The following is a 25,984-nucleotide window of genomic DNA, read 5'->3' as shown; positions in this document are numbered from 1 at the left end:
AACGTTTTGTAATCTCTAACCTGTATATGTACGAAAGGTAAAAGTAAAAGCATAAACAAGTCTGTGTTGTTGGTGAAGAAAAATCTTCTGTGCCTTCAGTAGAGCATCCGGCATTATCTGAGACACCTAAAACCAACTTGCTAGGGCGTCTGGGGGCGCGTACGGCAAGCGGGAGGGACAAACTATCCTTGACTGTTTGGAGTCTGGTTTCCAGGTTAGTGTTTTGTCAGGGTTTGTCGGCAGTGTGCCTGTTGGCGGAGGCGAAATCAATCGGCTGGACCATGTCGGCCTTCGAGAAGCCTCAGATCATCACCCATATCCAGAAGGGCCTCAGTTACACGGCGTTTGACTGTAAGTGGGTGCCCTGCAGCGCCAAATTTGTGACCATGGGCAACTTCGCACGCGGCACCGGCGTCATTCAGCTGTACGAAATCCAGCAGGGGGACCTAAAACTGCTTCGGGAGGTAGGTGCCGGCTCGAGACTGCCCAGTTCCAAGATCTGGGACTGCCATTGGGGGGAGAGTGCGGATCTTGGGGGTCGGGGGGTCTGCATTCCTTTTGGCCAAAGAGTTTGCCCAGCGTCCCCCCAAAGCTCCGCTCGAGCTGCGCGGGAGTAGCTAAGTTGACCGAGATTGAGGAATACTTCGGAGGCAAAACGCTTTGGTTGGAGACTTGAATTCTCGTCGGGCTAGTTCATCCGCGCGCTGCGGGTCCCTTCCTCCGGCCACCTCCGAGCCACTCTCCCAGTCTAGAGCGAAGCCCGTGGAAGTGACGTAACGACTTCCTGTTTAAATTCGAGGCCCTTCTGGGCAGTGCGCAGTTGTTTGTGGAGAGTCTCTTAATAGGTACAAGTTAGTAAAATGCTTTTTCAGACAAGCAGAGCCAAAGCAGGCACTGGACTGCCTGCTATGTAATTGGAGGAGGCAATCTGACAACAATTATTCATTCAACAAGTATCAGCTGATTGCCTGGTATTCCTAGGCATGTAAATGACAACGTCCCCGATATCATGGACTTTATTTTCTAGTGGGAGAGAGAATCAGTTAAAAAATCAAACCAATGATACATAAAACACAAACCGAGATGAATTCTCTAACCTAAAGGAACACGGTTCTTTGAGAGTAAGCAAAAACAAAAACAAAAAACCAGATTTGGGTTGAGTAGAAGTTAACTAGGCCAAATTAGGCGTAGAGGATAGTTCCAGAGGAAGCAGCTCAGCGATGGGAGACACATTTATCTCCTTAAGAAACAAAAAGAGTAGTAAGCAGGGACCAGACATTGCAAGAGCTGTAGGTCATTTAAAAGATGTATGCCTTTTTTTGTAAGAAAAATGGGACATCACTGAAGGGCTTTAAGCAGGGTGTGGCACGATCAGGTTTACAAGTTTTGTAAAAGATTACTAGTGAAAGAATTGGAGAATAACGATATTAAATAACACTTTTATACCTGTTTACAGTTTTTAAAATGCCTTTATTTGGGTTGCCTGAAAAAAAGAAAAGATCAGTCATACTCAGATGTTTAGAATCCTAATAGACTGCAGGGAAGTCTGTAACTCCAGGGACCAAAAGCTACGGAGAGAATCTGCTTGGAGGAGTTAGGGCTTTTAGGGCTTAAACTGGTAGGTAAAGGATGAATACACTTGCAATAGGAAGGATTACATTAGAAGGTACATAAGGCTCATCCTACTTTAAATTTCTGTGAATGCCACTTTTCTTGTTCAGTTTGTCTTCTCTAGCCACTCTACTCCTAAACATGGCGTGTTCTTTTCTACCTTTCCTTATGTTGTTCATCACTTAGTCCCCCGTCAACACAAAGTAACTTTTCTTTACATTGCATTCCTATAGTACTTATTATCTGTGCCAGAAATATATCATTCTGTCCCATGTGTCTCTAATTAGATTGTAAGCTCCCGGAGAGTAAGGACAGTAGTTCTTTCTTTAATGTGTTATGTAAGGAGCAGCCGCTCAATAAATTACTTATTTAAAGAATGAGTAAATTTACGTCTGTAAAAAGATATAACTTGGGACATTTAAATATTGGTTCATTAATCACTTGGGGTCAGGAGTTGGAACAAATAGGAAACACTGGAATTGCAGAAAGAAAAGTGAATTATTAGGAACAAATACTAGTCAAAGCTTAACCAGAGAGTATCTATAGACTCCTGACTTCTTTTTATAAGGCTGTATGACTTGGGTACATTTCAGGAATACACTTGTTCTGTAGAGAGAAACAGTGCTCTTTGTCTATTCTAGAGATTCTGGAAGATTCTACCAGGTTTTTTTTTTTAATAACTTTGCTTTTTAATGAAAGTAATGTGTGTTCATGATAGAATATACCAAAAATATAGATAGGAAAAAGGAGAAAAGTAATGTCACCCATCTCCACACTAGGAGTAAAACCACTTTTTATATTTTTGCCTGTATCCTGCGGCTCTTCTCTTTTTCTACCATAAACGGTCCATTGAGAACCTATCATTTCAAGGTACTGTGCTAAAGAAGAACCAAAGGTATTTGAAAGGTGAGTCCCTCCTCCTAAAGAACCTACTGTCTAAAGAGAGGATAAAACAAACGCACAAACAAATTTGAGAGCTTACATTGCATTTAGCTGTGATGATGCAGTGGAAAGAATATAGGTTAAATACAATCTCAGTGATTCTCAACTCTTACTGTGCATCAGGATCACCCGAATGTGTATTGCTGCTGTTGTGGAGTGTGTGTGTGTCTGTGTGTTTTAAAATATTCGTGCCTTGGTCCCACCCCTAGAAATTCTGATGCACCAGGACTCTCGCCTCTAGACTAGAGTGAGTCCTGGACATCGGTATTTTTTAAACTTCCACCAGGTGATTCTAATAAGTACTAGGGTTGACTATCATTGGGCTAGATGAATTATTTGTTAAAATATTAGGAAACATACTTGATTATATCCTTGTAGAACTCAAGCCTTGTCCAAGATAAAATGAAGGAAGCAAATGGGTATTTGTTGGTGCCTCCTTATCTTGTTACTAAGCAGATAGATAGGGAGTGAAGGCAGGGCCTTCATATATAGTTAAGCAGTTTGTTGAAGTGCACACAGGTGTCTGGCCAAGGGTTCAAGTGAGAGCTGAAATCCATCTCTGTCTCTCATCAAGCCTTGCGTGTGTGAGACTTCCTTCAGCCCATAGCGGGCACCTTTTTTTCTAATTGGCCCAAAGGACTAGGGGTGGCCCTGCAAAGTGGAATCACAGTTGGGGATGTTTACACTTTAAAAGTTAGTAATAGGCTAATAAAGTTCTGCTTTTTTAGCCCCTGTGCAGCAGAGTTCCCTGCTTATTAACATTTGGGTGACTAAACCTTTTAACATTAATTAAGTAGTGCCAGGATGTGGTGGAGGAGACACTGACAAGCTGTACTAGACCCACCCACAGACAGAACAAAAATAGCTCTGCTGGGAATTATGGATCATGGGCTTCCTTAGTCAGGTTAACTTATTAGAGCAAAGAGAACCAACAGCTAGGTCAAATATGCTCATCACTGGTGGTGATTTTCAGTATCATATGGCAAAAGTTAATATATACCAATTTTTTTGTGAGACAAGTTTCGCAAAATAGATCTTTATTTTCTTTTAACCAGTTTTCCAGCAAGAAAAGTTTTAAGTGTTTGCTGAATTCTTTGCATCTTTCCTTTTCCAAAGGTAAAAGATTTAACAGGGACAGGGAGGGGGCCCTTTTATGAACTATAGAAAAAAATTAGCTTCATTCCAATGTCCTCTTAATTTAGCTACTATTATGATTTCCTTGAATGTCTAAGGAAAGAGCAAACACCTCTGCTTTTTTAAGTCCACTGGCCAGCATAGCTCAGCCTTTCTGAGCAAAGTGCAGCCCTCGCTGCAGTGCAGATGACAAGATGCTTATACATTTGAGTTTATTTTTCAGTAGGTTTCTGTATTTTGAGTTTAATTTGATTCTTGCAGAACAGACCACTAGTACCTAAAAATCTTTGATATAAATATACAAGGATAAAAGAGATTTGATTTAAGGATGAAAGAGAACATCAGGGAAGCATGAATACCATATATTTGTGTTTTATAAAGACATGAATGAAGGTAAGACCAAAGGACACAAATCTGAAAGTAGGTTTAATTCAGGCCTCATTTACTTCACCAGTCTAGTTCAGGATTGGAACATTTCTTTGGTACTTCCAATGACTCAGGTTGACAGAATGGGGGCTACGTAAGAAAATGTTTATTTAATTGATTAACATACAGGCCTGCAGACAGCCTAGTTTAGTAGAAGAGCTTGGAATCTACTTGGCTCTGGGGACCTTGGGCAAGTCACTTAGTCCTCCCAGCCTGTTCCTCCTCTGGAAAGGGGTGTCTCAAACACTTAGTTTGCAGTTGCATGTGTTAGAAAGAGAAAGGATGGTCTAGTACAGAAGAGCATCCAGAATAGTGTCTGATACATTAGTGTTCCATGTATGGATGCCATTTTCATTATTGCTTATAAACGACACTGGAAACTGTACAGTCAGGTGAAAACATGGTGGGAGAAAGAGGAACATGACCTCTGGCAGTGGTTTCTCTCTCCCCAGCACTAGGACTGAGGGATTAATCCATGTTCATTTATACTTTCATTTAACAAATGTTGAACACCATCTACATGTTGAACAAGTAGGGCACGGCCCCGTTCCCCTGGTACTCCTTCTAGAAAGGGAGGAGATAGATAATTGAATGAATAAAAGAATTTTGTTGATAAGTGAAATGAAGATTAAAGAGGGCAAGTGATAGTGATTTGGGGGTTTCACTTCAGATTTGGAAGGGTAGGGAAGGCCTCTTAGAGGTGGTGACATTTAAACTGAAATCTGAGTTGGGAGAGGACATGATGACCTGAGAGAAGAGCAGTCCGGGCAGTGGGAACAGTAAATGCAAATTCCCTGAGGTAGAAATGACTTCAGTGAATCTGAAGAACAAAAAGCCGCAGGTGTGGCTGGAGTGTGGAAGGGGAGAAGCAGGAAATGAGGTCAAAGAGACAGGCACGGCCAGACTTCAAAGGGCTTTGTACATTTTATATACCACAGGCCTTGGTGCTACTCTTGTGAGTCTGTGCCTCTAAAAGTAGATACATGTTGTTTCATTTCATTCATTGTATTTGCAATAAAACCCACTTTTAGAATCTGCAATGACAAATGTGAAACTAGTATAGGGCCCATCATGTAATGGAATGGTTCCCAGTTTGGTTTCTCCTAAGGTAGGAATTCTCAGATGTGTTCAGGTGTCAGAACATCTGGACATTGTGCTGCTGTTTTTAGAACACCATGAAATATTGCGATAATCAGTTCCACCTCTGCACAAGGAAGGGTTTTCCCAGTAGAAAAATCTGACTATATTATACATACTCTTACCTTTAGATCACAAGAAGTAACCATACATAAAATTATTATTATTTTTTTTTTGCGGTACACGGGCCTCTCACTTTTGTGGCCTCTCCCGTTGCGGAGCACAGGCTCTGGATGTGCAGGCTCAGTGGCCATGGCTCACGGGCCCAGCCGCTCTGTGGCATGTGGGATCTTCCCGGACCGGGGCACGAACCCGTGTCCCCTGCATCGGCAGGCGGACTCTCAACTGCTGCGCCACCAGGGAAGCCCCATACATAAAATTTTTAATCCTCATTTCCAGGTTTTCTTATTGGTGTTTATTAGCTAGTATTTCCTAATAGACAAGCTAAAAAATTACTAAAGAAAACTTAAATTTGAGTAAAACATATCCATTAGCTGTGTGTGTGTGTGAGAGAGAGAGAGAAAGAAAATTTATGTTGGTACTGGAAGATCAGTGGTTCCAGTTGCATGGTTTCTCTATTCCAAAGGGCCTAAAGGCAAAAGGTAGGTAAAGCCGTAACAGAGAGGAAAGCTTTTGCTTCCCAATTTTTTATTAGCAGCAGTAAACTCTTAGAACTGTGTGCTTACTGTAGGGACTGAAAAGCAGGGGTCAGCTTTTATCTCTTCCATGGCCTAAGAAGAATAGAGATCCCATCAGAGGCTCCCAGGGATAGCAGTGGAATTACAGGAAGCAGAATGCTCTAGCTGGTAGAAGAGAAGAAAATGGGGGACCAGTCTTCCCAGGGCTACTTGGGGAAGAAGTTTCCCAGAGAGTTATATCAGTGTATGGTGCAAGCCCTCCTGCAGCTCTTAATACCCGAATCCTTGGAAGCATATTCCTGTCCATCAGGGCCCACCTGTTTCTTGCCTGAGAGGCCTGTCTTCACCCTCTGCCTTAGATCATGGGAGCCATTATCAGTGACTTGGAGCTGGGGGAGACAAATGGGAGGAAGAGGTGGGTAGCTATTTTATCAGTTGGCCTCAGTTGGAAGTCTGAATTAGTTTAGCCAAAAAAAAGTGTGTTCTAATAGTGTGATCAGGTGATTAGCTACAGTGATTAATTAGTTAATTAAGGATGATTAGCTATATCACTACTTTTTTTTTTAAGCAAAGCTTTCCTTTTTTAAAAAAAATTAATTTATTTTTGGCTGTGTTGGCTCCTTGTTGTTACGTGCCGGCTTTCTCTAGTTGCGGCGAGCGGGGGCTACTCTTTGTCACGGTGCATGGGCTTCTCATTGCGGTGGCTTCTCTTGTGGCGGAGCGCGGGCTCTAGGCACATGGGCTTCAGTAGTTGTGGCACGTGGGCTCAGTAGTTGTGGCTCACGGGCTGTAGAGTGCAGGCTCAGTAGTTGTGGCGCACAGGCTTAGTTGCTCTGCGGCATGTGGGATCTTCCCGGACTAGGGATCAAACCTGTGTCCCCTGCATTGGCAGGCAGATTCTTAACCACTGCGCTACTAGGGAAGTCCGCTATATCACTATTAATATGTTATTTCAGGTAATTTTATTTGGGGGAGGGGATGGTGAGGAGAACATAAGTGATTTGGAGTTGGAAACTGTCTGCTTTATTAAATTGATAAAATTTTGATCTCCATGCTGCCCCATTGTGAGATAGGTTTTTCATAAAATTGGAAAAATAGCTGAAATAAATGAATATCAGTTTTCTGGTGTAGTGAATAACTGATGCTCTCTTGGACCACCTATATTAAAAAGGAGAAAAATAACATTCTGTGGTTCTGTGCTTCTCATCAATATTGTCTTTTACAACCGTGTTATTATAGGCGACTGATTAAACACAATTTAATCAAAGTTTACCGGACAATTCCAAGGAGGCTATGAATGCTTTATTTTAGACCAGGCTACATAGTAACTGCTAATTTATCCAGATCCCAAACAGTGAGAAAGCTCAGCAAGCTGGGAGTTTCCAAAGCCCTGGAGCATATGTTGATGTCTTTTGAATCATGAAAGAAAAGTTCAGTTATAGTTTGTGTTAAGTGAATTTTATTTTCTTCTTTGAAAATTGCTATGTATATCCTATGTGGAAATGCCCAATCAAACACTGAAAGTGGCAGGGAAGTTATTTTCACAAAGTATGTGAATCGGGCCAGCCCTAGTGGGGTGGGGAAGATTGGCTCAGCAACTGAAGGGTTACAAGAGGAGGTGCCCTAGAAACTGGGGAACTCTGTGGAGGGGAAAAAAGTTCAGCCAGATATACTGCTAAGTGAAAAAAGATCAAGTCAACGAACAATATATTATGACCCTCTGTATATTAAAACAAATCTATATGTGGTTGTCAATGTGTAGGAAAGGGTCTAGAAGAATGGGGATTACTTCTGAGGCATGTCGAAGGGAAACTTCTTTTCATCCTTCAGTCTTTGGTTTTGTTTGATTTTTTTTTTTAATTTTTATTTATTTATTTATTTAATACACCAGGTTCTTATCAGTTATCTATTTTATACATAGTAGTGTATATATGTCAATCCCAATCTCCCATTTCCCCCCCTGCCCGCTTTCCCCCCTTGGTGTCCATATGTTTGTTCTCTACATCTGTGTCTCTATTTCTGCCTTGCAAACCAGTTCATCTGTACCATTTTTCTAGATTCCACAGTTTTGTTTGAATTTTTATAGGGAACATGTATTACTTTTGTGAACGTTAGGAATAAAAAAATTAAAATAAATTAATTAAAAATTAAAAAAAAAAGATTGTAAGAGACTAAATAAGAGAAATCGTTTTACCCTGTTGAGGCTGACAGTAAGTGGAAGGTGCTATTATACATCTAGAGTGTGGTGTGAGGCAGCCCTCAATTCCATATTGCCTGGAGTTTCTGGGGGGCCAAGGCAGCCGGACAGGTAGACTCCAAGAGAGACATCAGTGACTTGGGCAGGTGGAGTTTGCCTGTGGTTGTTTTACTGATGTGATTACAGTTGATCCTTGTACAGCATGGGTTTGAACTGCACGGGTCACTTATACTCAGGTATTTTTTAAGAGTAAATACTACAGTACTACACAGTTCAAGGTTGGTTGAATCCACGGTTGCAGAGGAACCTCTGATACAGAGGGCTGACTATAAGTTATATGTGGATTAACTCCTGTGCTGTTCAAGGGTCACCTGTTATATATAATACTTGGAGCAATAGTTTTGTTTTTGTTTTTGTTTTTATTTTTTGGTCGCACTGTGTGGCTTGTAGAATCTTACTTCCTCCTCCAGGGTTTGGACCCGGGCCCTCGGCACTGAAAGCGCAGAGTCCTAACCCCTGGACTGCCAGGGAATTCCCAATAGCCTTTCAAATTAAAGAAACCTCAAAAGATTGGCTAATCCATGCTGATAACAGTGCCTTTGGTGCACACAGGTATACAAATCTCTGTACTGAAGGGGTCTCAGAGGACATAACCATTCTGTTTATAGGGTTTTGCAGGGAAAACTATAAGAGACACATAAGCATTTTTGTTTCTTTAGTCACTTGGAAAGAATAATACCTTCATTTTGTCCTTATTCTTTGAGGATCTTAAAGAAGAATACCACATTAAATGCTGAAATCTGCATATTTGCAAACCAGTGAAGTTGTTAGAGGTGCCAGCATTTGAATGTCTCATTAGTGAGGTGAGAGGAAAGGCAAAACTCATTCTTTGGACATACAGGCATACCTCCTTTTATCGCACTTCTCTTTATTGCATTCGCAGATACTGCATTTTTTACAAATTGAGGGGTTTTGGTAACCCTGTGTTGACCAAGTCTATCGACGCCATTTTTCCAATAGCACTTGCTCACTTTGTGTCTCTGTGTCACATTTTGGTAATTCTCACAATATATTTGTTATGGTGATCTGTGATCAGTGATCTTTGATGTTACTGTTGTAATTGTTTTGGGGCGCCACGAATCACACCCCGACAAGACTGCAAACTTAATTGGTAAATGTTGTATGTGTTCCGACTGCTCCACTGACTGGCCTTTCCCTGTCCCTCTCCCTCTCCTTGGGCTCCTTATTCCCTGAGACACAACAATATTGAAATTAGCCCCTCAATGGCCTCTAAGTGTTCAGGTGAAAGGAAGAGTCATAGGTCTCTCACTTTAAATCAAAAACTAAGCATGTTTAAGCTCAGGGAGGAAGGCATGTTGAAAGCCGAAATAGGCCAAAAGCTGGGCCTCTTTCACCAAACAGCCAAGTTGTGAACGCAAAGGAAAAGTCCTCGAAGGAAATTAAAAGTTCTCCAGTGAATACACGAATGTCTCCATAACATAAAAGTACAAGATGCAGCAGCTAGTGCTGATGTAGAAGCTACAGCAAGTTATCTAGAAGATCTAGCTGAGATAATTCATGAAAGAGGGTACACTAAACAACAGATTTTCAGTGTAGATGAAGCAGCATTCTATTGGAAAAAGATGCCATGTAGGACTTTCATAGCTAGAAAGGAGAAGTCAATGCCTGGCTTCAGAGGACAAGCTGACTTTCTTGTTAGGGGCTAATACAGCTGGTGACTCTAATTTTAAGCCAGTGCTCATTGACCATTCTGAAAATCCTAGTGCCTTTAAGAATTATGCTAAATCTATTCTGGCTGTGCTGTATAAATGGGACAATAAAGCCTGGATAACAGCACATCTGTTTACAACATATTTTACTGAGTATTTTATGCCCACTGTTGAGACCTACTGCTCAGGGAAAAAAATGCCTTTCAAAATACTACTGCTCATTGACAATTCACCTGGTCACCCAAGAGCTCTGATAGAGATGTACCCATGAGGTTAACATTATTTTCATGCCTGCTAGCACAACATCCATTTTGCAGCCCATGAATTAAGGAGTAATTCCAACTTTCAAGTCTTATTATTTAAGAAATACATTTCGTAAGGCTATAGCTGCCATAGCTAATGATTCCTCTGATGGATCTGGACAAAGTAAATTGAAAACCTTCTGGAAAGGATTCACCATTCTAAATGCCATTAAGAACGTTAGTGATTCATGGAAGGAGGTCAGAATATCAACATGAACAGGAGTTTGAAAGAAGTTGATTCCAACCCTCATGGATGACCTTGGGGGGTTCAGGACTTCAGTGGAGGAAGTAATTGCAGTTGTGGTGGAAATAGCAAGAGAACTAGAATTAGAAATGGAGCCTGAAGATGTGACTGAATTGCTGCAATCTTATGAGAGAACATTAATGGATAAGGAGTTGCTTCTTATGGATGAGCAAAGAAAATGGTTAGCATTTTTTATCAATAAAGTAGTTTTTAATTAAGGTATGTACATTGTCTTTTTAGACATAATGCTGTTGCACGGCTACAGTATAGTATAAACATAACTTTTACATGCACTGAGAAACTAAGAAAGTCATGTGACTTGCTTTATTGCAACATTTGCTTCATTGTGGTGTTCTGGAACCGAACTTGCAATTTCTCTGAGGTCTGCCTGTACTTTTAAACTATACAAAAATGACTAAAGGAAAAGCATGATCATTTTTTTAATCAGAAAACGTTTTAATTGCCTTTTTTATTGTGTGCCTTATTTGATTCCCATAATAGAGCCATAAATATCGTGGATTATGGATAGCTGCTTACATAAATAATGTATCCTCTCTCTTTCCCTTCTATCAAGATTGAAAAGGCCAAACCCATTAAATGTGGAACATTTGGTGCCACATCTTTACAGCAGAGGTACTTAGCTACTGGAGATTTTGCTGGAAACCTTCATATATGGTAAGATTATTTCATCAGTGTTAAGACATGAGATAAGCAATTTTTTTGATAGTCGTGTTACTCTTCCTCTGAAAGAGTTCTAACTTTGAAATGTCTTTTGTTAAATTTTAAATTTATAAGAATATGACAGTTACCTCATATATATTTTTAGATTTCATGTTCAATATCCATTTTAAAATACTAACATATTTTTCTTTAGCTATTTCAAATAATGTTTTTAATATTTATTTCCACACATGCTGTTTGGTGCTAGCATTTAATACCCATATTTGTAAATAAAGGGCTCTTCCCCTCCACCATGAAGGATACAACATATAAAAATGCTCGTGTATAACACTAAAAAATCAGGTATCTTTTACATTTTTAAAAGATACTTGGCATTACAGAATGAAACACTGTATTTTTGTATGTTTTAATTTTTTAACATAGAACTCTCAGTTCATTAAATGTTTTTCTTTTTCTTTTAATGCTTTAGCTGAACACAAGTTTTTAGGAACACATGTGTTGAGTAAATCAAGATAAACCTGTTTCGAATGAGCAAAATCACAATTGTGCCAAATGCTTTTATAATGTTTTTTTAAATAAATTTATTTATTTTTGGCTGCATTGGGTCTTTGTTGCTGCATGCCGGCTTTCTCTAGCTGTGGCAGGCGGGGGCTGCTCTTCGTTGCGGTGCACGGGCTTCTCATTAAGTTGGCTTCTCATTGCAGTGGCTTCTTTTGTTGCGGAGCACTGGCTCTAGGTGCACAGGCTCAGTAGTTGCGGCACTTGGGCTTAGTTGCTCTGTGGCATGTGGGATCTTCCCAGACCAGGGTTCGAACCCGTGTCCCCTGCATTGGCAGGTGGATTCTCAACCACTGCGCCACCAGGGAAATCCCCCAAGTGCTTTTAATTTTTGTGTTTTACCTAGAGTTATTTCCTCATATTTAAATTAGAGTTGAATGAATTGAAATTCCTCTGTAATTACTTTTCAACAATATCTCTTAATCATGTAAAGTATACAGCAATGTTCTAGAGTAACTGTCTTCCCTACATTATGTTTTTTATTGTGACCTTTCTTGATTCTAACTTAGAATTTGCTATTTGTAATTAAATTACATTGATATATTTATCTGTCTTAGAGTCATAATATAACATAGAATGAAGCTATTTTAATTCTCCTTGCTTTAACTACTTAATAATTAAGTTAGCATTTATTAGAATGCATTAGTTTTTACCTGCTGTGTCATAAACTTTCAAAGAACTTGGGAGAGAGACCAGTCTGAGTGTTATTTTTTAAAATAAATATATTACAACACAAGAATATGCAACAAATATAATGGTTGACTATCTCCCTAATAGAGCTTCCTAGTATAGTGCACGTATTACTGCTTTATTTTCATTGGTAAGTCATAATTTCATGTTAAAAGAAGTGATGTTTCAAAGTCTGTGGAAACAGTAAAACAGTTCTTTAAATAGAACCCCAGTCCTGTTTAGTCTCTTGATGCTTCCACAATTACGCCACAAAGATAAACATCATCTCTAAACTAGGTTGAACTTCTCAAATTTTGATTTGCAAGATTTTACTGATAAATCTGGGCCCAGTAATAAATTGGGATTACGTGTCATGAAGAGCTACGTTCATTAAAAAAGAAGAAACATAAGTTGTTAAAAACTGACTTGTTAAAAAGAAATGTGGAAGGAGGCTCCAGTAGAAAAGCAGAAGAGGGGGGAAGGGCTGGGAGGCAAGAGAAGGGTGTATTAGCATAACCTACTTCAGCCACTCACCCAGCCCTGTAGTGTAGTCTTCAGACACACATAGGAGTGGGTGCTTTCCTGCATTCCCTTCACTTAATTAACCTAGAATTAGACAAACTTCATCCAGTCTGACTATAATATTTATTGTGACCAGCATGATGATAAACTGAAAAACATAACTAGTTGAAAATCAGTGTGGAACTCAGTGAGAAAATAATATATTATTAAGGAAGAAAGGTATACAAAGTAAACACTGCTCATATTTTAATCTCTCAAAAGATCCCAAGATCAAGCTACCAAGACTACTTTGGAAATATTCTATATCACTTTGCATGTACTCTGTATTTAAAGCAGTGATTATCAGACCTCAGTGTACCAGAAAGTCAGCAGATTTGGGGCCCCATCCCAGAGATACTTATTCATTATGTCTGGGGAGGAGCCCGTGAATCTGCATTTATTAACAAGCATACGTGGTAATTCATGTGCAGAGGTCCTAGATCAATCATCTTTGAGGACCACTGAGTAAAGTGGGCTCAGGATTTAGAATTCCAAGTTGAATGATGACAACTCTCATTGAGGCCTTGAAAGAAGCTAAAGTGGAGAGGAAAATTTGGAAGTAAGTGTGTAAATTACCTTGAGTGCAAAACCCTTATTTTTAAACAAAAATCTCAATATGGCATGCATTCTTAAATTTGAGTAGTATACTAAACATTCGGGGCATGTGTAAGTAAGAAGCTGTGTTCTGTTGTTTAGGAATTTGGAAGCTCCAGAGATCCCAGTATATTCTGTACAGGGCCATAAAGAAATTATAAATACTATAGATGGTGTAGGTGGACTCGGAATCGGGGAAGGGGCTCCTGAAATTGTGACTGGCAGCCGAGACGGTAAGTCAGAATATTCTGTGTATTTTAATTTTTTTATTTTTAGGTAAGTCTCTGTGCAACAGTATAGTCTATGTGGAAATCTTCCTCAATCCTTGATCCCCTAAATCTAACATTCTACTTTTTTGATAGGCAGGTTTGATTGCATATCCCTCAATTGTTTCAGACTTTGGGGGTATTTCAAGTTAGAGGCATAGCACTTACTATTTTAGTTTTGAGCTAGTTCAACTATTAACAACCATAGTTTCCTCTGAACCTTGAGGATTTAAAATGTCTCTACAGGTTTTTGAGGCAGCTGATGATATACTGTGGGTGGCAGCTTTTTTCTTTTTTTGAAAAGCAGAATTAGTACTTGTGAAAATGGTCATATTGCCAGCTGGTTGAACACTGCAGTTCTGTGGTCTTTCCGCTGAGCATTGTAGAAAGAAAGCTCCAAGAGCGCCAACTCTGCTTTTCCCCCCTGCAGTGACGAACAAGGGACAGGTCTTTCGGTGTCCTGAGCTGTCCTGAATGTAACAGAGTCAGAATTTTTGTTGCTTCACAAGGGTTATGTAAGTGATTTGGTACCTTAGTTGGTTCAGCTAGTTTTTTAGTGGCTGCTCAAGACCATGAGGAAATTGTTTTCAAAGAAAAGTGGAATTTAATTTTCTAATAGTTTCTCAAGAGCAGCTGTGTTTTAGAAATCAGGTATTTTTTTTTTCCAATCATAGAAACAGTGTGGAATATAGAAGGAAAAATAACAGTCTGCTACACCAACATAACTATTAGATTTGTTTTCCTTTCCAGTCATAGATACAATTTTATGTGTATTATCAGTGTTAATACGATTTTGTATCTTAACCTTTTTATTTATTTAATGTTTTGTCCTTATGTAAATATTGCTGTTTCCATGTGGTTTTCATAATTATCATTTTAATGACTTCATAATGTTCCATCCTATGGATGTGTCCCAGTGTCCTTAGCCATGCCCCTGTTAATGAACATTCAATTTGCTTTAAGTTTTTCTTTATTGTTTTGGGAGAGGGACTTTAAAATAATGAAGAAATGAGTATCATGTATATAGAGCTCTTTTGGAATAATCATACTTTATGATTTTAAAAAAATTGTCAAACTTTCCAAAGTACCTGTTTATCTTTTCAGCTACAGTAGATGAGGTAGATTTCCAGTCTACCCTACCAGCATTGATTTCCGTTTTTCCCCCCTAATTTTAGAGATAAAATGGTATTCCATTCCGACTTCTGTTAACTTCTTTCTATATTTGTTTATTAGTTAATTTTGCTTTGTGAATTGTCTATTTGTGTTCTTTTCTCATTTAACTGTTACAGACTTAATATAAACGTTATCAATTTGTATGAACCCTGTAGAATGATGTAACTCTTGTCACATTTGTAGGAAATGTATTTCTCCTTGAAGCAGCCTTTTTAATGACCAACTTTATTTTATCCCTGATGATAAGTCTAGTGGAATATCTTCCCTTTTCCTGGATTTATTACCCTTTTTTAATAATTTTTTTACCCTTTTCCTGTTCTCACTTAGGCCTTTTAGCCATTTTATTACATCTTTGTGTTTCTCAAAGTTAGTGACACTAGCTAGTTAGTTATCCTGTAATTTGCATTAAAATGAGGGAGTTGAAATTAAATTGAGAAGAATTATTTGTTACTTTTATTAACTCCTTCTCTCTTCTTTATTGGACGGGGAAATTAAACTTAACTGTATATGAAATGGTATTCTAAAACTCCAGATAAGAAATCATAGATGTAAAAATTACTTTATTCATCTGCATAAGAAAAATGGCAATGATTATATGAGTAGTAAGGAAAAAACATTAAAATGACACTGGCTTTATTCTAAATAAATACTACATTTGTTTTAGTCTTAAACCAAGAAAGTAAGGCATGATTTGAATTACATAACATTTGTGTTTGCCTTGTCAATCATATCTTGTTGATGATGACTTAGGAACAGTTGTTGGCTTTTGTGTGTATGTATTAATTGGAAATCAAATCAAGCAGTAACATGTGGGTTATATCTCTGATATTAAGTGCAACTTGCCCAATTGGAAGTTCAGAAAGATGTGAATATTTTTCAGATATTATAACATCTATAATATCTCCATGTCCGTAGGAAGCCATATGAAGAGAATGCAGAGAGAAATGTCATCATTCACTATTGAATTTTGCCAACTCACTTTTTTTAATGTCAGGAACCGTGAAGGTGTGGGACCCAAGGCAAAAAGATGATCCTGTTGCTAATATGGAACCTGTACAAGGAGAAAACAAGAGAGACTGTTGGACGGTGGCATTTGGTAAATTACTGAAGTACCCTTGCATTTGAAGTATCAGGTTGTAAAAAGGCCAGTGCTTCACGAAAGTCCTAATAGTCTCTTTATAGTCTGTTTTGTGGATTATCTGACAGTTTATTGAGGCAAATAGACATGGTGTTTAATGGCAGCCTCTGGGGCCTAGGTTTGAATCCTCACTGTGCTATTATTGGTTGTGTGACCTGGGGCAGGTTATCTGTTTTTTGCTTGCTTCATTTATAAAATGGAAGTAATAAATAATAGTGTTGTTATGAGGATTCAGTTAATACATGTAAAGTGCTTAGAATTGTGCTTAGATATTAAGTGCTCAGAAATATTTGCTATTATTATGTACTTCTGTTTAACTTGGTAATATTGACCTAGTTTAGAACCAAATGCCATTAGTGAAACTAAGTAGAGCCTCAGATGCGAATGGTAACCTAACAAATCCTACATTTTAGTATATACAGAGTATGTTTATTTTCTAGGAAATAGTTATGCCATTACAGAATTATTTCTTATAAAGTTGTTAACCATGTTCCTCTAGTAATATACTTAAAATGAATATTGATCTTGTAGGACTCATTGATGTTTGCCCTTGTATCTCTTACTGAGCACCAAAATTACAATCATTTTTGCTACTAAAGGATATGGACTTCCCTGGTGGTCCAGTGGTTAAGACTCTGCCCTCCCAGTGCAGGGGGCACAGGTTTGATCCCCTGGTCCAGGAACTAAGATCCCACATGCCACACAGTGCAGCCAAAGATTTAAAAAAAAAAAAAAAAAAAAGGAAGAAAGGATATGGGCCATATTTCACTTTAAACCTTTATTTTCTTTCCCCTTTTTCTTATATAATCCAGTGTAGATAACAGACATAAAAGTGAGATTAAATGATATATGTGAACTGTTTAGCTTTTTATGTTATTTTTAAATTGAATTGTTATTTAATCAGAGGAAAGTTTTAGATTTCCGATCTTAAAAATAAATTACCACTGAAATTGAGAGGAGATTTCATTGTGTGTGTATATTATAATTACTATGTGTATATATATATTACAAGCAATAATATAAACTGAAGACATGCACACTTGTGCAGAAATTTCAGAGTTAGTGTTTAGAATCATCATATAAAAATTTATGTAATAATTAAAAAGTAATTAACTTTGGGTCCATGAAAGCCTTTTTATCATTGATCTAAGGGACATAAGTGCCTTTTTTTTTTTTTTTTTTTTTTTTGTGGTACGCAGGCCTCTCACTGTTGTGGCCTCTCCCGTTGCGGAGCACAGGCTCCAGACACGCAGGCTCAGTGGCCATGGCTCACGGGCCCAGCTGCTCTGCGGCATGTGGGATCTTCCCGGACCGGGGCACAAACCCGTGTCCCCCGCATCGGCAGGCTGACTCTCAACCACTGCGCCACCAGGGAAGCCCATAAGTGCCATTTTAAATATAGGACATTAAATTTAAAGAAAGAACATTTATCCATTGATTTGACCATCTTTTGTTTGTTTATTTGTTTGTTTTTGTAAATGCCAAGTACGTGCATAGCTGTGGTCATACAAAGGTGAAACAGACTCATATTCTTGCCTCAAGAAGCTTGTAATTTTAATAAAGAGGGCATGCTATCTACATTAGTTATAGTACGAGGTAGGAGTGATAAAAGGTCACAGAAGCTTGGATAAATGCAGAAGGAATCCCAAGGGAGTGATAACTGGAGAGGAAGAACATACTAACCTCAGACCAAGGATATGTAGCATTTGAACCACTGAAATTGGGAGGGGGTTGCAAACATTGGGAGGAAAGTACAGAGAAGGAATGGTGGTAGGAATAGCCTTAAAGATGGCACAGGGCCATGGCCAGAGGTGTTTCGATGGTCTGGAGGTAGTGGTAAACCTTTGGAGGCTTTTGCAAGGATGAGGTATGATCAGAGCTTTGGGAAAACTGAACTGGTGTCATGTAGGGGAGAGAGGTGAGTGACAGAGGGAAGCTCTTTGCAATATTCCAGGAAACACGTAGGTTAGATGCAATAAGAAGGGGGCAGAGCAGGTCGATTCAGAAGATGATATTGTGGCAAAAGAAATAAAATTTGGCAGGTTTTTTGAGATGAGGAACGAGGGAAAGGATTATGTCCAAGGTGACTGAATTTTGAGGCTGAATGTAGGGTGAATGATGTTATTAATTGAAGAAGTGCCACAGCGGATATGATGGTTTGTAAAGGAAGATGGTGAGGTCAGTTTTAGACATCATGAGTTTCAGATGCTGTCGTGTCATCTCGGTGGAGCCTACAGTGGAAATGCAGGGCTGGAGTTTATAAGAAAAAGGGAGTTGCAAGCAGCAGAGAACAAAGGCATTGGGTTAAGATGCCCACAGAGCCTGGCACAGTTAACAGGGGCTTCCCTCTCACCTAACACATTTTCCTCAGCAAGAGGTACTATGGAAAAAAAAAATCCCTGGATCCGAGCAGGATGTGTTTCACTGCAGATTATAGATTTACTTTGGGTGCAATCATCCATACAACTAAAAATACATCACAGTGCACCACAGCTTATCTGAGGTTTCCTTGCAAAGACAAGATAACACCAGAACAACATTTTGCAAAATACAAATAAGTTTAAAGTAGTTTCTATTGGCATTCAAATATAGTTACTGCCAAAGAAAGCAATGGAAGCCTAGCTGTATTTATTCTACCAAATCCTACTACCATTTGAACTGTTAGTCTTTGCAAATAGAGAATAGAGAGAATTTGAAATCCAATAAAGACTTTCATACATCCCTTGAGTATACAATCTCAATGATGAGCTTTTTCTTGTAAACAGTATTAGATACCAAATTAGTGATCTTGATGTCCTGTCAGGGTTAATAAAATGAGATTCTACCTAATGTGATTTCTTCACCTGATTTGGTACAAGTTATCTGTGTAGTTTCGTAAGTTTTTTTTTTAGCAGTCTTCATATGAGCATTTATGAAGGTCTGAAGTGTTGTGTTTTGATTTCCAGGCAATGCTTACAATCAAGAGGAACGTGTAGTGTGTGCTGGCTATGACAACGGAGATATCAAGCTGTTCGATCTCAGAAATATGTCTTTACGGTGGGAGGCAAATATAAAAAATGGGGTAACATACATTTGGATTCTTTCCAGATTCTCTGAATGTGTTTTTACCCACCCTGAACTACTACAAAAGGAAAGCTCCTCTGATAACTCATTTCAGGAAAACCCCTCTGTGCATGCATGGTTTTAACCTTTTGGGGCTTAACCTTGGAGGGTCTGATAAAAATCAAGGATGCTCTCTTCAGAAAGTGAACACACACCCAGATGTGGTGTGATGTCCAGGTGAGTCACTACGCCTGTGGCCCATCTGTGGACTCCTGTGGGCCATCCGTGTGGCATTAAAATGACCTAGTAAGAGGCCTTCTTCTGCTAATATCAGGAAGCTTGAACTTGTAATAGCCTCCCAAGTACTTTCAGGTTTTTGGTTCCCAGGTTGTACATCTTTAATGAAGAATGTGGTTCCCTCCTGTTTTCTCTAGTCAGCCTTGACTTAACTTTATAAAATAATTACATAATAACAGTAAAAAGCTAAATTATGGCTTTCCAAATGTACCCACGAGAACAGGGTACCCTAGATGATTTTGTGGATCTTACTAACCAAGAAGAAATTTTTATAGTTTCAAGTATTTGATATATGGATTCAAAGATAAAGTGATTATTTAAAATGCTTTCACATGAGCTGATAATGTTAAAGTTGTTTTACTTAGTTTGAAAGAACCTCTTGAATAATAATCATTATTAAATGAATGATCACTACTAAATATTCTCTATTTTCAGGTATGTAGCTTGGAGTTTGATAGAAAAGACATAAGTATGAATAAGTTAGTAGCTACGTCTCTGGAAGGAAAGTTTCATGTTTTTGACATGAGAACACAGCATCCAACCAAAGGTTTTGCTTCTGTTTCAGAAAAGGTAAATATGAGGGAAATGTCTTTCTATGAAGAGGAATATTCGCTATAGCTTGTTTTAGACTAATAAATAGAATGAGTCACCAAGTTCCTTCCAGGTTTTTATATGAAGGGAGCTATTTTTAATATATTTTTGTAGGATCTTGACAAGTTTTTCTGTGCAAAGAGTACCTTTCTAAACTTTGTCAATTTTAGGCTTTTTTTTTTTTTTGAAGTATAGTTGATTTACAATGTTGTGCCACTCTCTGCTAGACTTCTTGATTATAATAAAGGCCTCAGTTGGTAATGACTCTTACTTTGTAGTTTAGGAGCAATCACAAGAAAACTAGCTGGTTTAGGAATTTGGTCAACAAAACCTAGCCTGGTGTTTCCTAATAAATATATATTTGTATTAATAGCTAATATTTTATATTCCAGTTTGATATATTAAATGAGATTATTTAAAGTGCTAATCACTGTGATTGGTACATAGTAGCAATGTAAATATAAATTTATTTATTCATGCATACATATATGCATACTTTGCCTTGTTCCAAATTGTATTTTAGGTAGCTTAGAGGGAAACATTTGGTATTACAGCGTTAGAAAAATTGATGAAGAAAGCTGCACAAATGGAAAACACTGGTTTAAAAAGCTGAAGTTGATGTCTGGAGTAAGGGGATTGCATAAAATTCATGCTGAAACATCCTGTCATTTGTAAGAGATGGGTTGGAAATGTCACTCTGAGCTTTCTTGAATATAAAAATAAAGAAAAATCAGTTATAGATTTGTAGTTTCCATAAGATTAAAATATGTAAGTTGCTCAGGAAATAAAAATTCACTCCCTTACTCCCTTTCCCTATGTCATGGAGTCAGTAGTACTTCCCAAACCTTCCTATTTTGTCTTATTTCATTATTAAAATAATTATTGCATATAAATTACTGTTACTGCCTGATGAACTATATTCTTAAGGTAACTAACTATACACTATAATATTGTTTTGCCTTTGTCATTTCAGAAGTATCTATCCACAACATAAAGCACTTACTAAATTGTTCCAAATACAAGTGCAACACATTTCTCATTAACTGGAAATTATAGTGTGTCTCCAAAATTTTTCTGTTACGTTTAGTTAATCCAGTAATTGCTAAATCTGTCAAATAAATGACTGGTGTATTTTAACAAGTCATTTCCCCTCTTTTTGCTTTTTATCAACTTCCAGGAGAAAAAGAGAAGTTTAAGCTACAAAACAAATTAAGGTTTAATAGCTTGAACCTAATCACTTGAGGACTCTCACACACTTAAAGTGTGCATTTTGAGATATGTATTTTTCTCTGCTAATGGTAATTCTCTTCAAAGACTATTAAAATCAAATGTCAAGACTGATCATCAACTAAAATGCAAAGTGTCTTATGTGTGGCTTAGCTCAAGTTGGCTGGTCTCATTGCTTCTATAAAGCAGAAGTCTTTCCTCCCTCCCTCCCTCCCTCCCTCTCTCTCTCTCTCTCTCTCTCTCTCTCTCTCTCTCCCCCCGTCCCTGTCTTGTTAAATTCTCCACAGTGAATGTAGCATTATTAGGATTGATTTACAAGCTGTTAACCTTCATCCAGTTGCCATTTCTATCTTTTTGTTTAATATGACTGATAAAGGCCTGGGCTTATAACCGTAAACACCGTCTGTAAGTCCTCCTGGTACTTACTTTGAAGACTAGACAAGTCAAATAGTGTAAATTGAAGATAAGGCTCTGAGAGCTTTACATCAGAATTCATTCTGTTTATGGGAACCCTCAGTACTTTCCACTCCGTTTTGCTGTGAACATAAAACTGCTCTAAAAAAATAAAGTCTATTAAAAAGAAGTTCAATCTATCCTTTTTTTCCCTTTAGGAAGAAGTATTTCTTTGTATTTTGAGGCTTTTTTCCTCCTTAGAGTGAGCTAGAGATATTTAAATGTATAAAATCTATTTGTGTAATTTGTATGATACTATAAGGTTAAATGTTAAGACTTTTAATCTGATAATCTTTTTTTTTAATCCAGCAGAACTTTGTTTTGTAAGACAGTAAAGAGGAATGATGGTTCTTTTCCTAATTCCTGATGGGCCCCTGTAACTCTCTGTAGCCATTATAAAGAGAAGTGCCAGAAAATAGTTAACTTTTATAATAGTAACTATAATTGAAGTGATAGATGCTGTTGAAATTGTTGTTGAAGTGACAGAGGTAAAAATCTTTTTTTTTACAGGTTTCTCTTCTACAACAGTCTTTTTTTTTTCTTCCTCTATTTTATTGAAGTGTAGTTGATTTACAGTGTTGTGTTAATTTCTGCTGTACAGCAAGGTGATTCAGTTAACATATATATACATTCTTTTTCACAGTCTTTTCCATTATGGTTTATCACAGGATATTGAATATAGTTCCCTGCACTATACAGTAGGACCTTGTTGTTTACCATCCTGTATATAATAGTTTGCATCTGCTCATCCCAAACTCCCAATCCCTCCCTCCCCCACCCCTCTTCTCCCTTGGCAACCACACATCTGTTCTCTGTGTAGGATAGTCTTTCTTTATCGTATAAACGTATAAACCACTTGTGTGCCTCTCATTCTGTTCAGGCTCATAAATCTACTGTGTGGCAGGTCCGACACCTACCACAGAACAGAGAGCTCTTCCTGACAGCAGGAGGCACCGGCAGCCTGCACCTCTGGAAGTAGTAAGTCCCTACCAGCGCACAGTGCTCCTTTTTAAGTTACTTGTGGGTGTAAAGTAGGCTTCGATTGAACTTTTTGTCTGTTTTTCCTCCTTTGACTTGGTTCATTTTGATATGATTTTAAATTTCATGGTATTACATAAGCATTACTCTCTAAGCCTTTTTTTTTTACTAATATACTTATTTTATACTTTTTAAATATTAACATTCTTTTGACACACCAAATATGTTTTTTAGTGACATCTTCCAGATATTAGAGTAGCTCATGAACAATTCTTTTCATAGATTTGAAATCATGGTTTTTGCTAGTTTTTTTAAAAAATAGGAAAACTTTGACCAAAGGCTTTTGTGAAATATAATTCAGCCATTAGAGCAGTACCTATAGAAGAAAGGAAAAGGGTTGAAATTCTTAGTTTTGGTTCCTGATAATTGACTTGCCCAAGTTCAGGTAACATCACTATGATAGAACAGACACAGAGCATGAGGACCCTGATTGGTCTCCAGGAAAAGCCTTGTCATTGCGTTTGAGCGTCAGCCCTTAATATATATTTGCCTTTTCCAGTGGGATTTTCTCTTTCCTATAGATTCTTTCTTCTTTTCCACTTAGAAAAGACCCTTTAACATTTCTTTTAAGGTAGATTTAGTATTGATGAACTCTTTAAGTTTTTGCTTGTCTGAGAAGTTTTTTTAATCTCTCCTTCTATTCTAAATGATAATCTTGCTGGGTAGAGTATCCTAGGTTGCAGATTTTTCCCTTGCAGAACCTTGACTATATCACTCCCTTCTGACCTGCAAAGTTTCTGCAGAAAAATGAGCTGATAGCCTTATGGGGATTCCCTTGTATATGACTTTTTGTTTTTCTCTTGCTGCCTTTAGAATGTTTGTACACTTAATGTTATCCCAGAGATCTCTTAAACTGTTTTCATTTTTTTAAATAAATTTATTTATTTTATTTATTTACTTTTGGCTGCGTTGGGTCTTCATTGCTGCACGCGGGCTTTCTCTAGTTGTGGCGAGCGGGGGCTACTCTTTGTTGCGGTGCGCGGGCTTCTCATTGCGGTGGCTTCTCTTGTCGCGGAGCATGGGCTCTAGACGTGCGGGCTTCAGTAGTTGTGGCTCATGGGCTCTAGAGCACAGGCTCAGTAGTTGTGGCGCATGGGCTTAGTTGCTCCGCGGCATGTGGGATCTTCCCGGACCGGGGCACAAACCCGTGTCCCCTGCATCGGCAGGCGGACCCTCAACCACTGCGCCACCAGGGAAGCCCCTGTGTTATCTTTTAAATACTAAGTAACTGCAGCCTCTGCCAAGAGACATGAAAAATGTTCTGTAACCTGTTTATCCATCTGAATGTTTTATTCCCTTTAAAAAATCAAAAGAAGGTGTAGGGTCTGTGAGGAAGAAAGAATAGAATGTTATCTGCTTATCACTACTTCTGTTTCTGTTCTGCTTCTGAGTTGCTTCATGCCTTTTAAGTCTTGGTCTTTATTAGCACTTTTGAAATAAAGGTAGTATCATAGTTGATACCTAACAGGCTTTAAAAGACCTTCTGAGAAGGGATACCCCTGTATCCCTCCATAGGGGAGGGGTGTTCCATTTTTCCCTCTCTCAAATCTAGACCAAGTCATAGTTATGAGCTGTTAACCTTCAGCCCTTCTTACTTTATAAATTTATATTTTCAGCTGATAGAAAATCAAATGTTCTAGGAATCCCTGTTTTCTTTTTTGAGGCAGTGATGTCTAGAGCACCGAGTCAATTTATTAAAGAATGCTAGATCAACCTAGAACTTTCATAGTAAAAGAAAAGATACCTACTCATGCTGAACAGAAATGATGTTTAAACGTTTTTAGTAGATCGAATGCTTCTTTATGAGACTTTGGGGGGTTGGGATTGAGGTTGAAATACTGTCTCCTTATTTCCATACAACTCAGTATTAGAAAGGTGCCTTAAGTATTTATCAGTTCCAGTAGTCAAGTGAGAAATAAAAATAGTTATTGGAGTATATGTATAAGAATAAAATGACGAATGCTAAGACTTATCTCCTCTTACCACTTTGATCTTGTTTTCAGCGAATACCCAATTCAGCGGTCAAAGAAAGATTCCGAGGGTGTAGAGATGGGAGTTGCGGGTTCGGTCAGCCTTCTGCAGAATGTTACATTGTCTTCCCAGCCCATTTCAAATTTGGACTGGAGTCCAGATAAGAGGGGTCTGTGCATCTGTAGTTCATTTGATCAAATGGTAAGAGTCCTGATTGTTACAAAACTTAACAAAATTTGATCTGAAGACTTTGGACTTGAAACCTTCCAAAGCAACACTCAGAGGATTTAGACTACGTTCTGGGATCCTCTGATTCTCATTGAACAAAGTGGGATTTGACTGATGAAAAAAGGACCCAGATGCAAACCTCTGGGCCAGCATCCCTCCGGGTGAAAGGCCACACGGTGTGTCCAGCGACCTGACTGGATGGTGGTTTGCTGTGGCACATGGGGGCACCACAGTCTCCAGCGCCAACTCTGTTCCTCTCCCCTCCATTTCTAGTAAAAAGTTGAAAGTTTTCTATATTTAATTATTTTAAACTTGTTTTGTATCCCCAAAGTTCCATATTCTGTAATAATACTTGTGTTGCATTTTAGAGTTTACAATTTTGTAGCAGTGACTTAATTTGGTTTAAAATAGTTTGCCTTGGTAAGACTATTGTGAATTAACCTTCATAAATAAATACACTTTGAGACATTTCAGTGTCAGTAAATCTCTTTAAAGAACATTACTTTATAAAATACCAAAATGGCATGATCAGCCGAGATTTAGGCCATTGTTTTCGACCGTTTAACTCATAAAATGAAATAGTATGATTGACAAAGACCTCTTTTTTAACTTAAAAAGCAGGACTTGAATTCCTGAGACTTTCTGGTTGTTGACTGTGGTTATGTTGTGTGAGATGTATAAGATTGTGGGGCTTTTGGTAGCCCTGTTTTTTGTCAAACTTTTTAATATATTTTGTGAATAAATTTTGTTTTTGAAATCTGTAGAAGTTTTTATTCTTTTTTTTTAATAAATTTATTTATTTTAGTTTTGGCTGCATTGGGTCTTCATTGCTGTGCGCTGGCTATCTCTAGTTGCGGAGAGCAGGGGCTACTCTTTGTTGCAGTGCACGGGCTTCTCGTTGCCGTGTCTTCTCTTATTGCAGAGCACGGGCTCTAGAGCACAGGCTCAGCAGTTGTGGCTCATGGGCTTAGTTGCTCCGTGGCATGTGGGATCTTCCCGGACCAGGGCTTAAACCTGTGTCCCCTGCATTGGCAGGTGGATCCTTAACCACTGCTCCACCAGGGAAGCCCTAGAAGTTTTGATTCTTTTAACAGGAGTAATAAAGCCAACACAATCCCTTCTTTTGCTTTATAAAT

At 38.3% G+C, this 25,984-nt stretch overlaps 1 protein-coding gene across 1 annotated transcript; it reads left to right on the top strand.

The window, feature by feature from the left end:
• Positions 1-163: 163 nt before the first annotated feature.
• DNAAF10 (dynein axonemal assembly factor 10) lies at positions 164-25,599 on the top strand. Its single transcript, XM_060116831.1, has 8 exons — positions 164-464; positions 10,936-11,036; positions 13,527-13,657; positions 15,858-15,959; positions 18,947-19,062; positions 19,776-19,910; positions 22,492-22,589; positions 24,653-25,599. Exons 1-8 carry the CDS (start codon positions 282-284, stop codon positions 24,858-24,860), a joined length of 1,074 nt encoding a protein of 357 aa, XP_059972814.1. The 5' UTR covers positions 164-281; the 3' UTR covers positions 24,861-25,599.
• Positions 25,600-25,984: the final 385 nt, after the last annotated feature.

Source organism: Mesoplodon densirostris, chromosome 14 (genome assembly GCF_025265405.1).
Source record: "Mesoplodon densirostris isolate mMesDen1 chromosome 14, mMesDen1 primary haplotype, whole genome shotgun sequence".
NCBI lineage: Eukaryota > Metazoa > Chordata > Mammalia > Artiodactyla > Ziphiidae > Mesoplodon > Mesoplodon densirostris.
This window is presented reverse-complemented; position numbering and strand designations above follow the sequence as displayed.

Excerpts from the sequence above, each read along its gene's own strand:
- DNAAF10 (XM_060116831.1), top strand. The coding sequence starts at position 282 with ATGTCGGCCTTCGAGAAGCCTCAGATCATCACCCATATCCAGAAGGGC. Across the intron at positions 11,037-13,526 it reads GCTGGAAACCTTCATATATG|GAATTTGGAAGCTCCAGAGA; the intron begins GTAAGATTATTT and ends TCTGTTGTTTAG. Across the intron at positions 19,063-19,775 it reads AGGCAAATATAAAAAATGGG|GTATGTAGCTTGGAGTTTGA; the intron begins GTAACATACATT and ends CTCTATTTTCAG.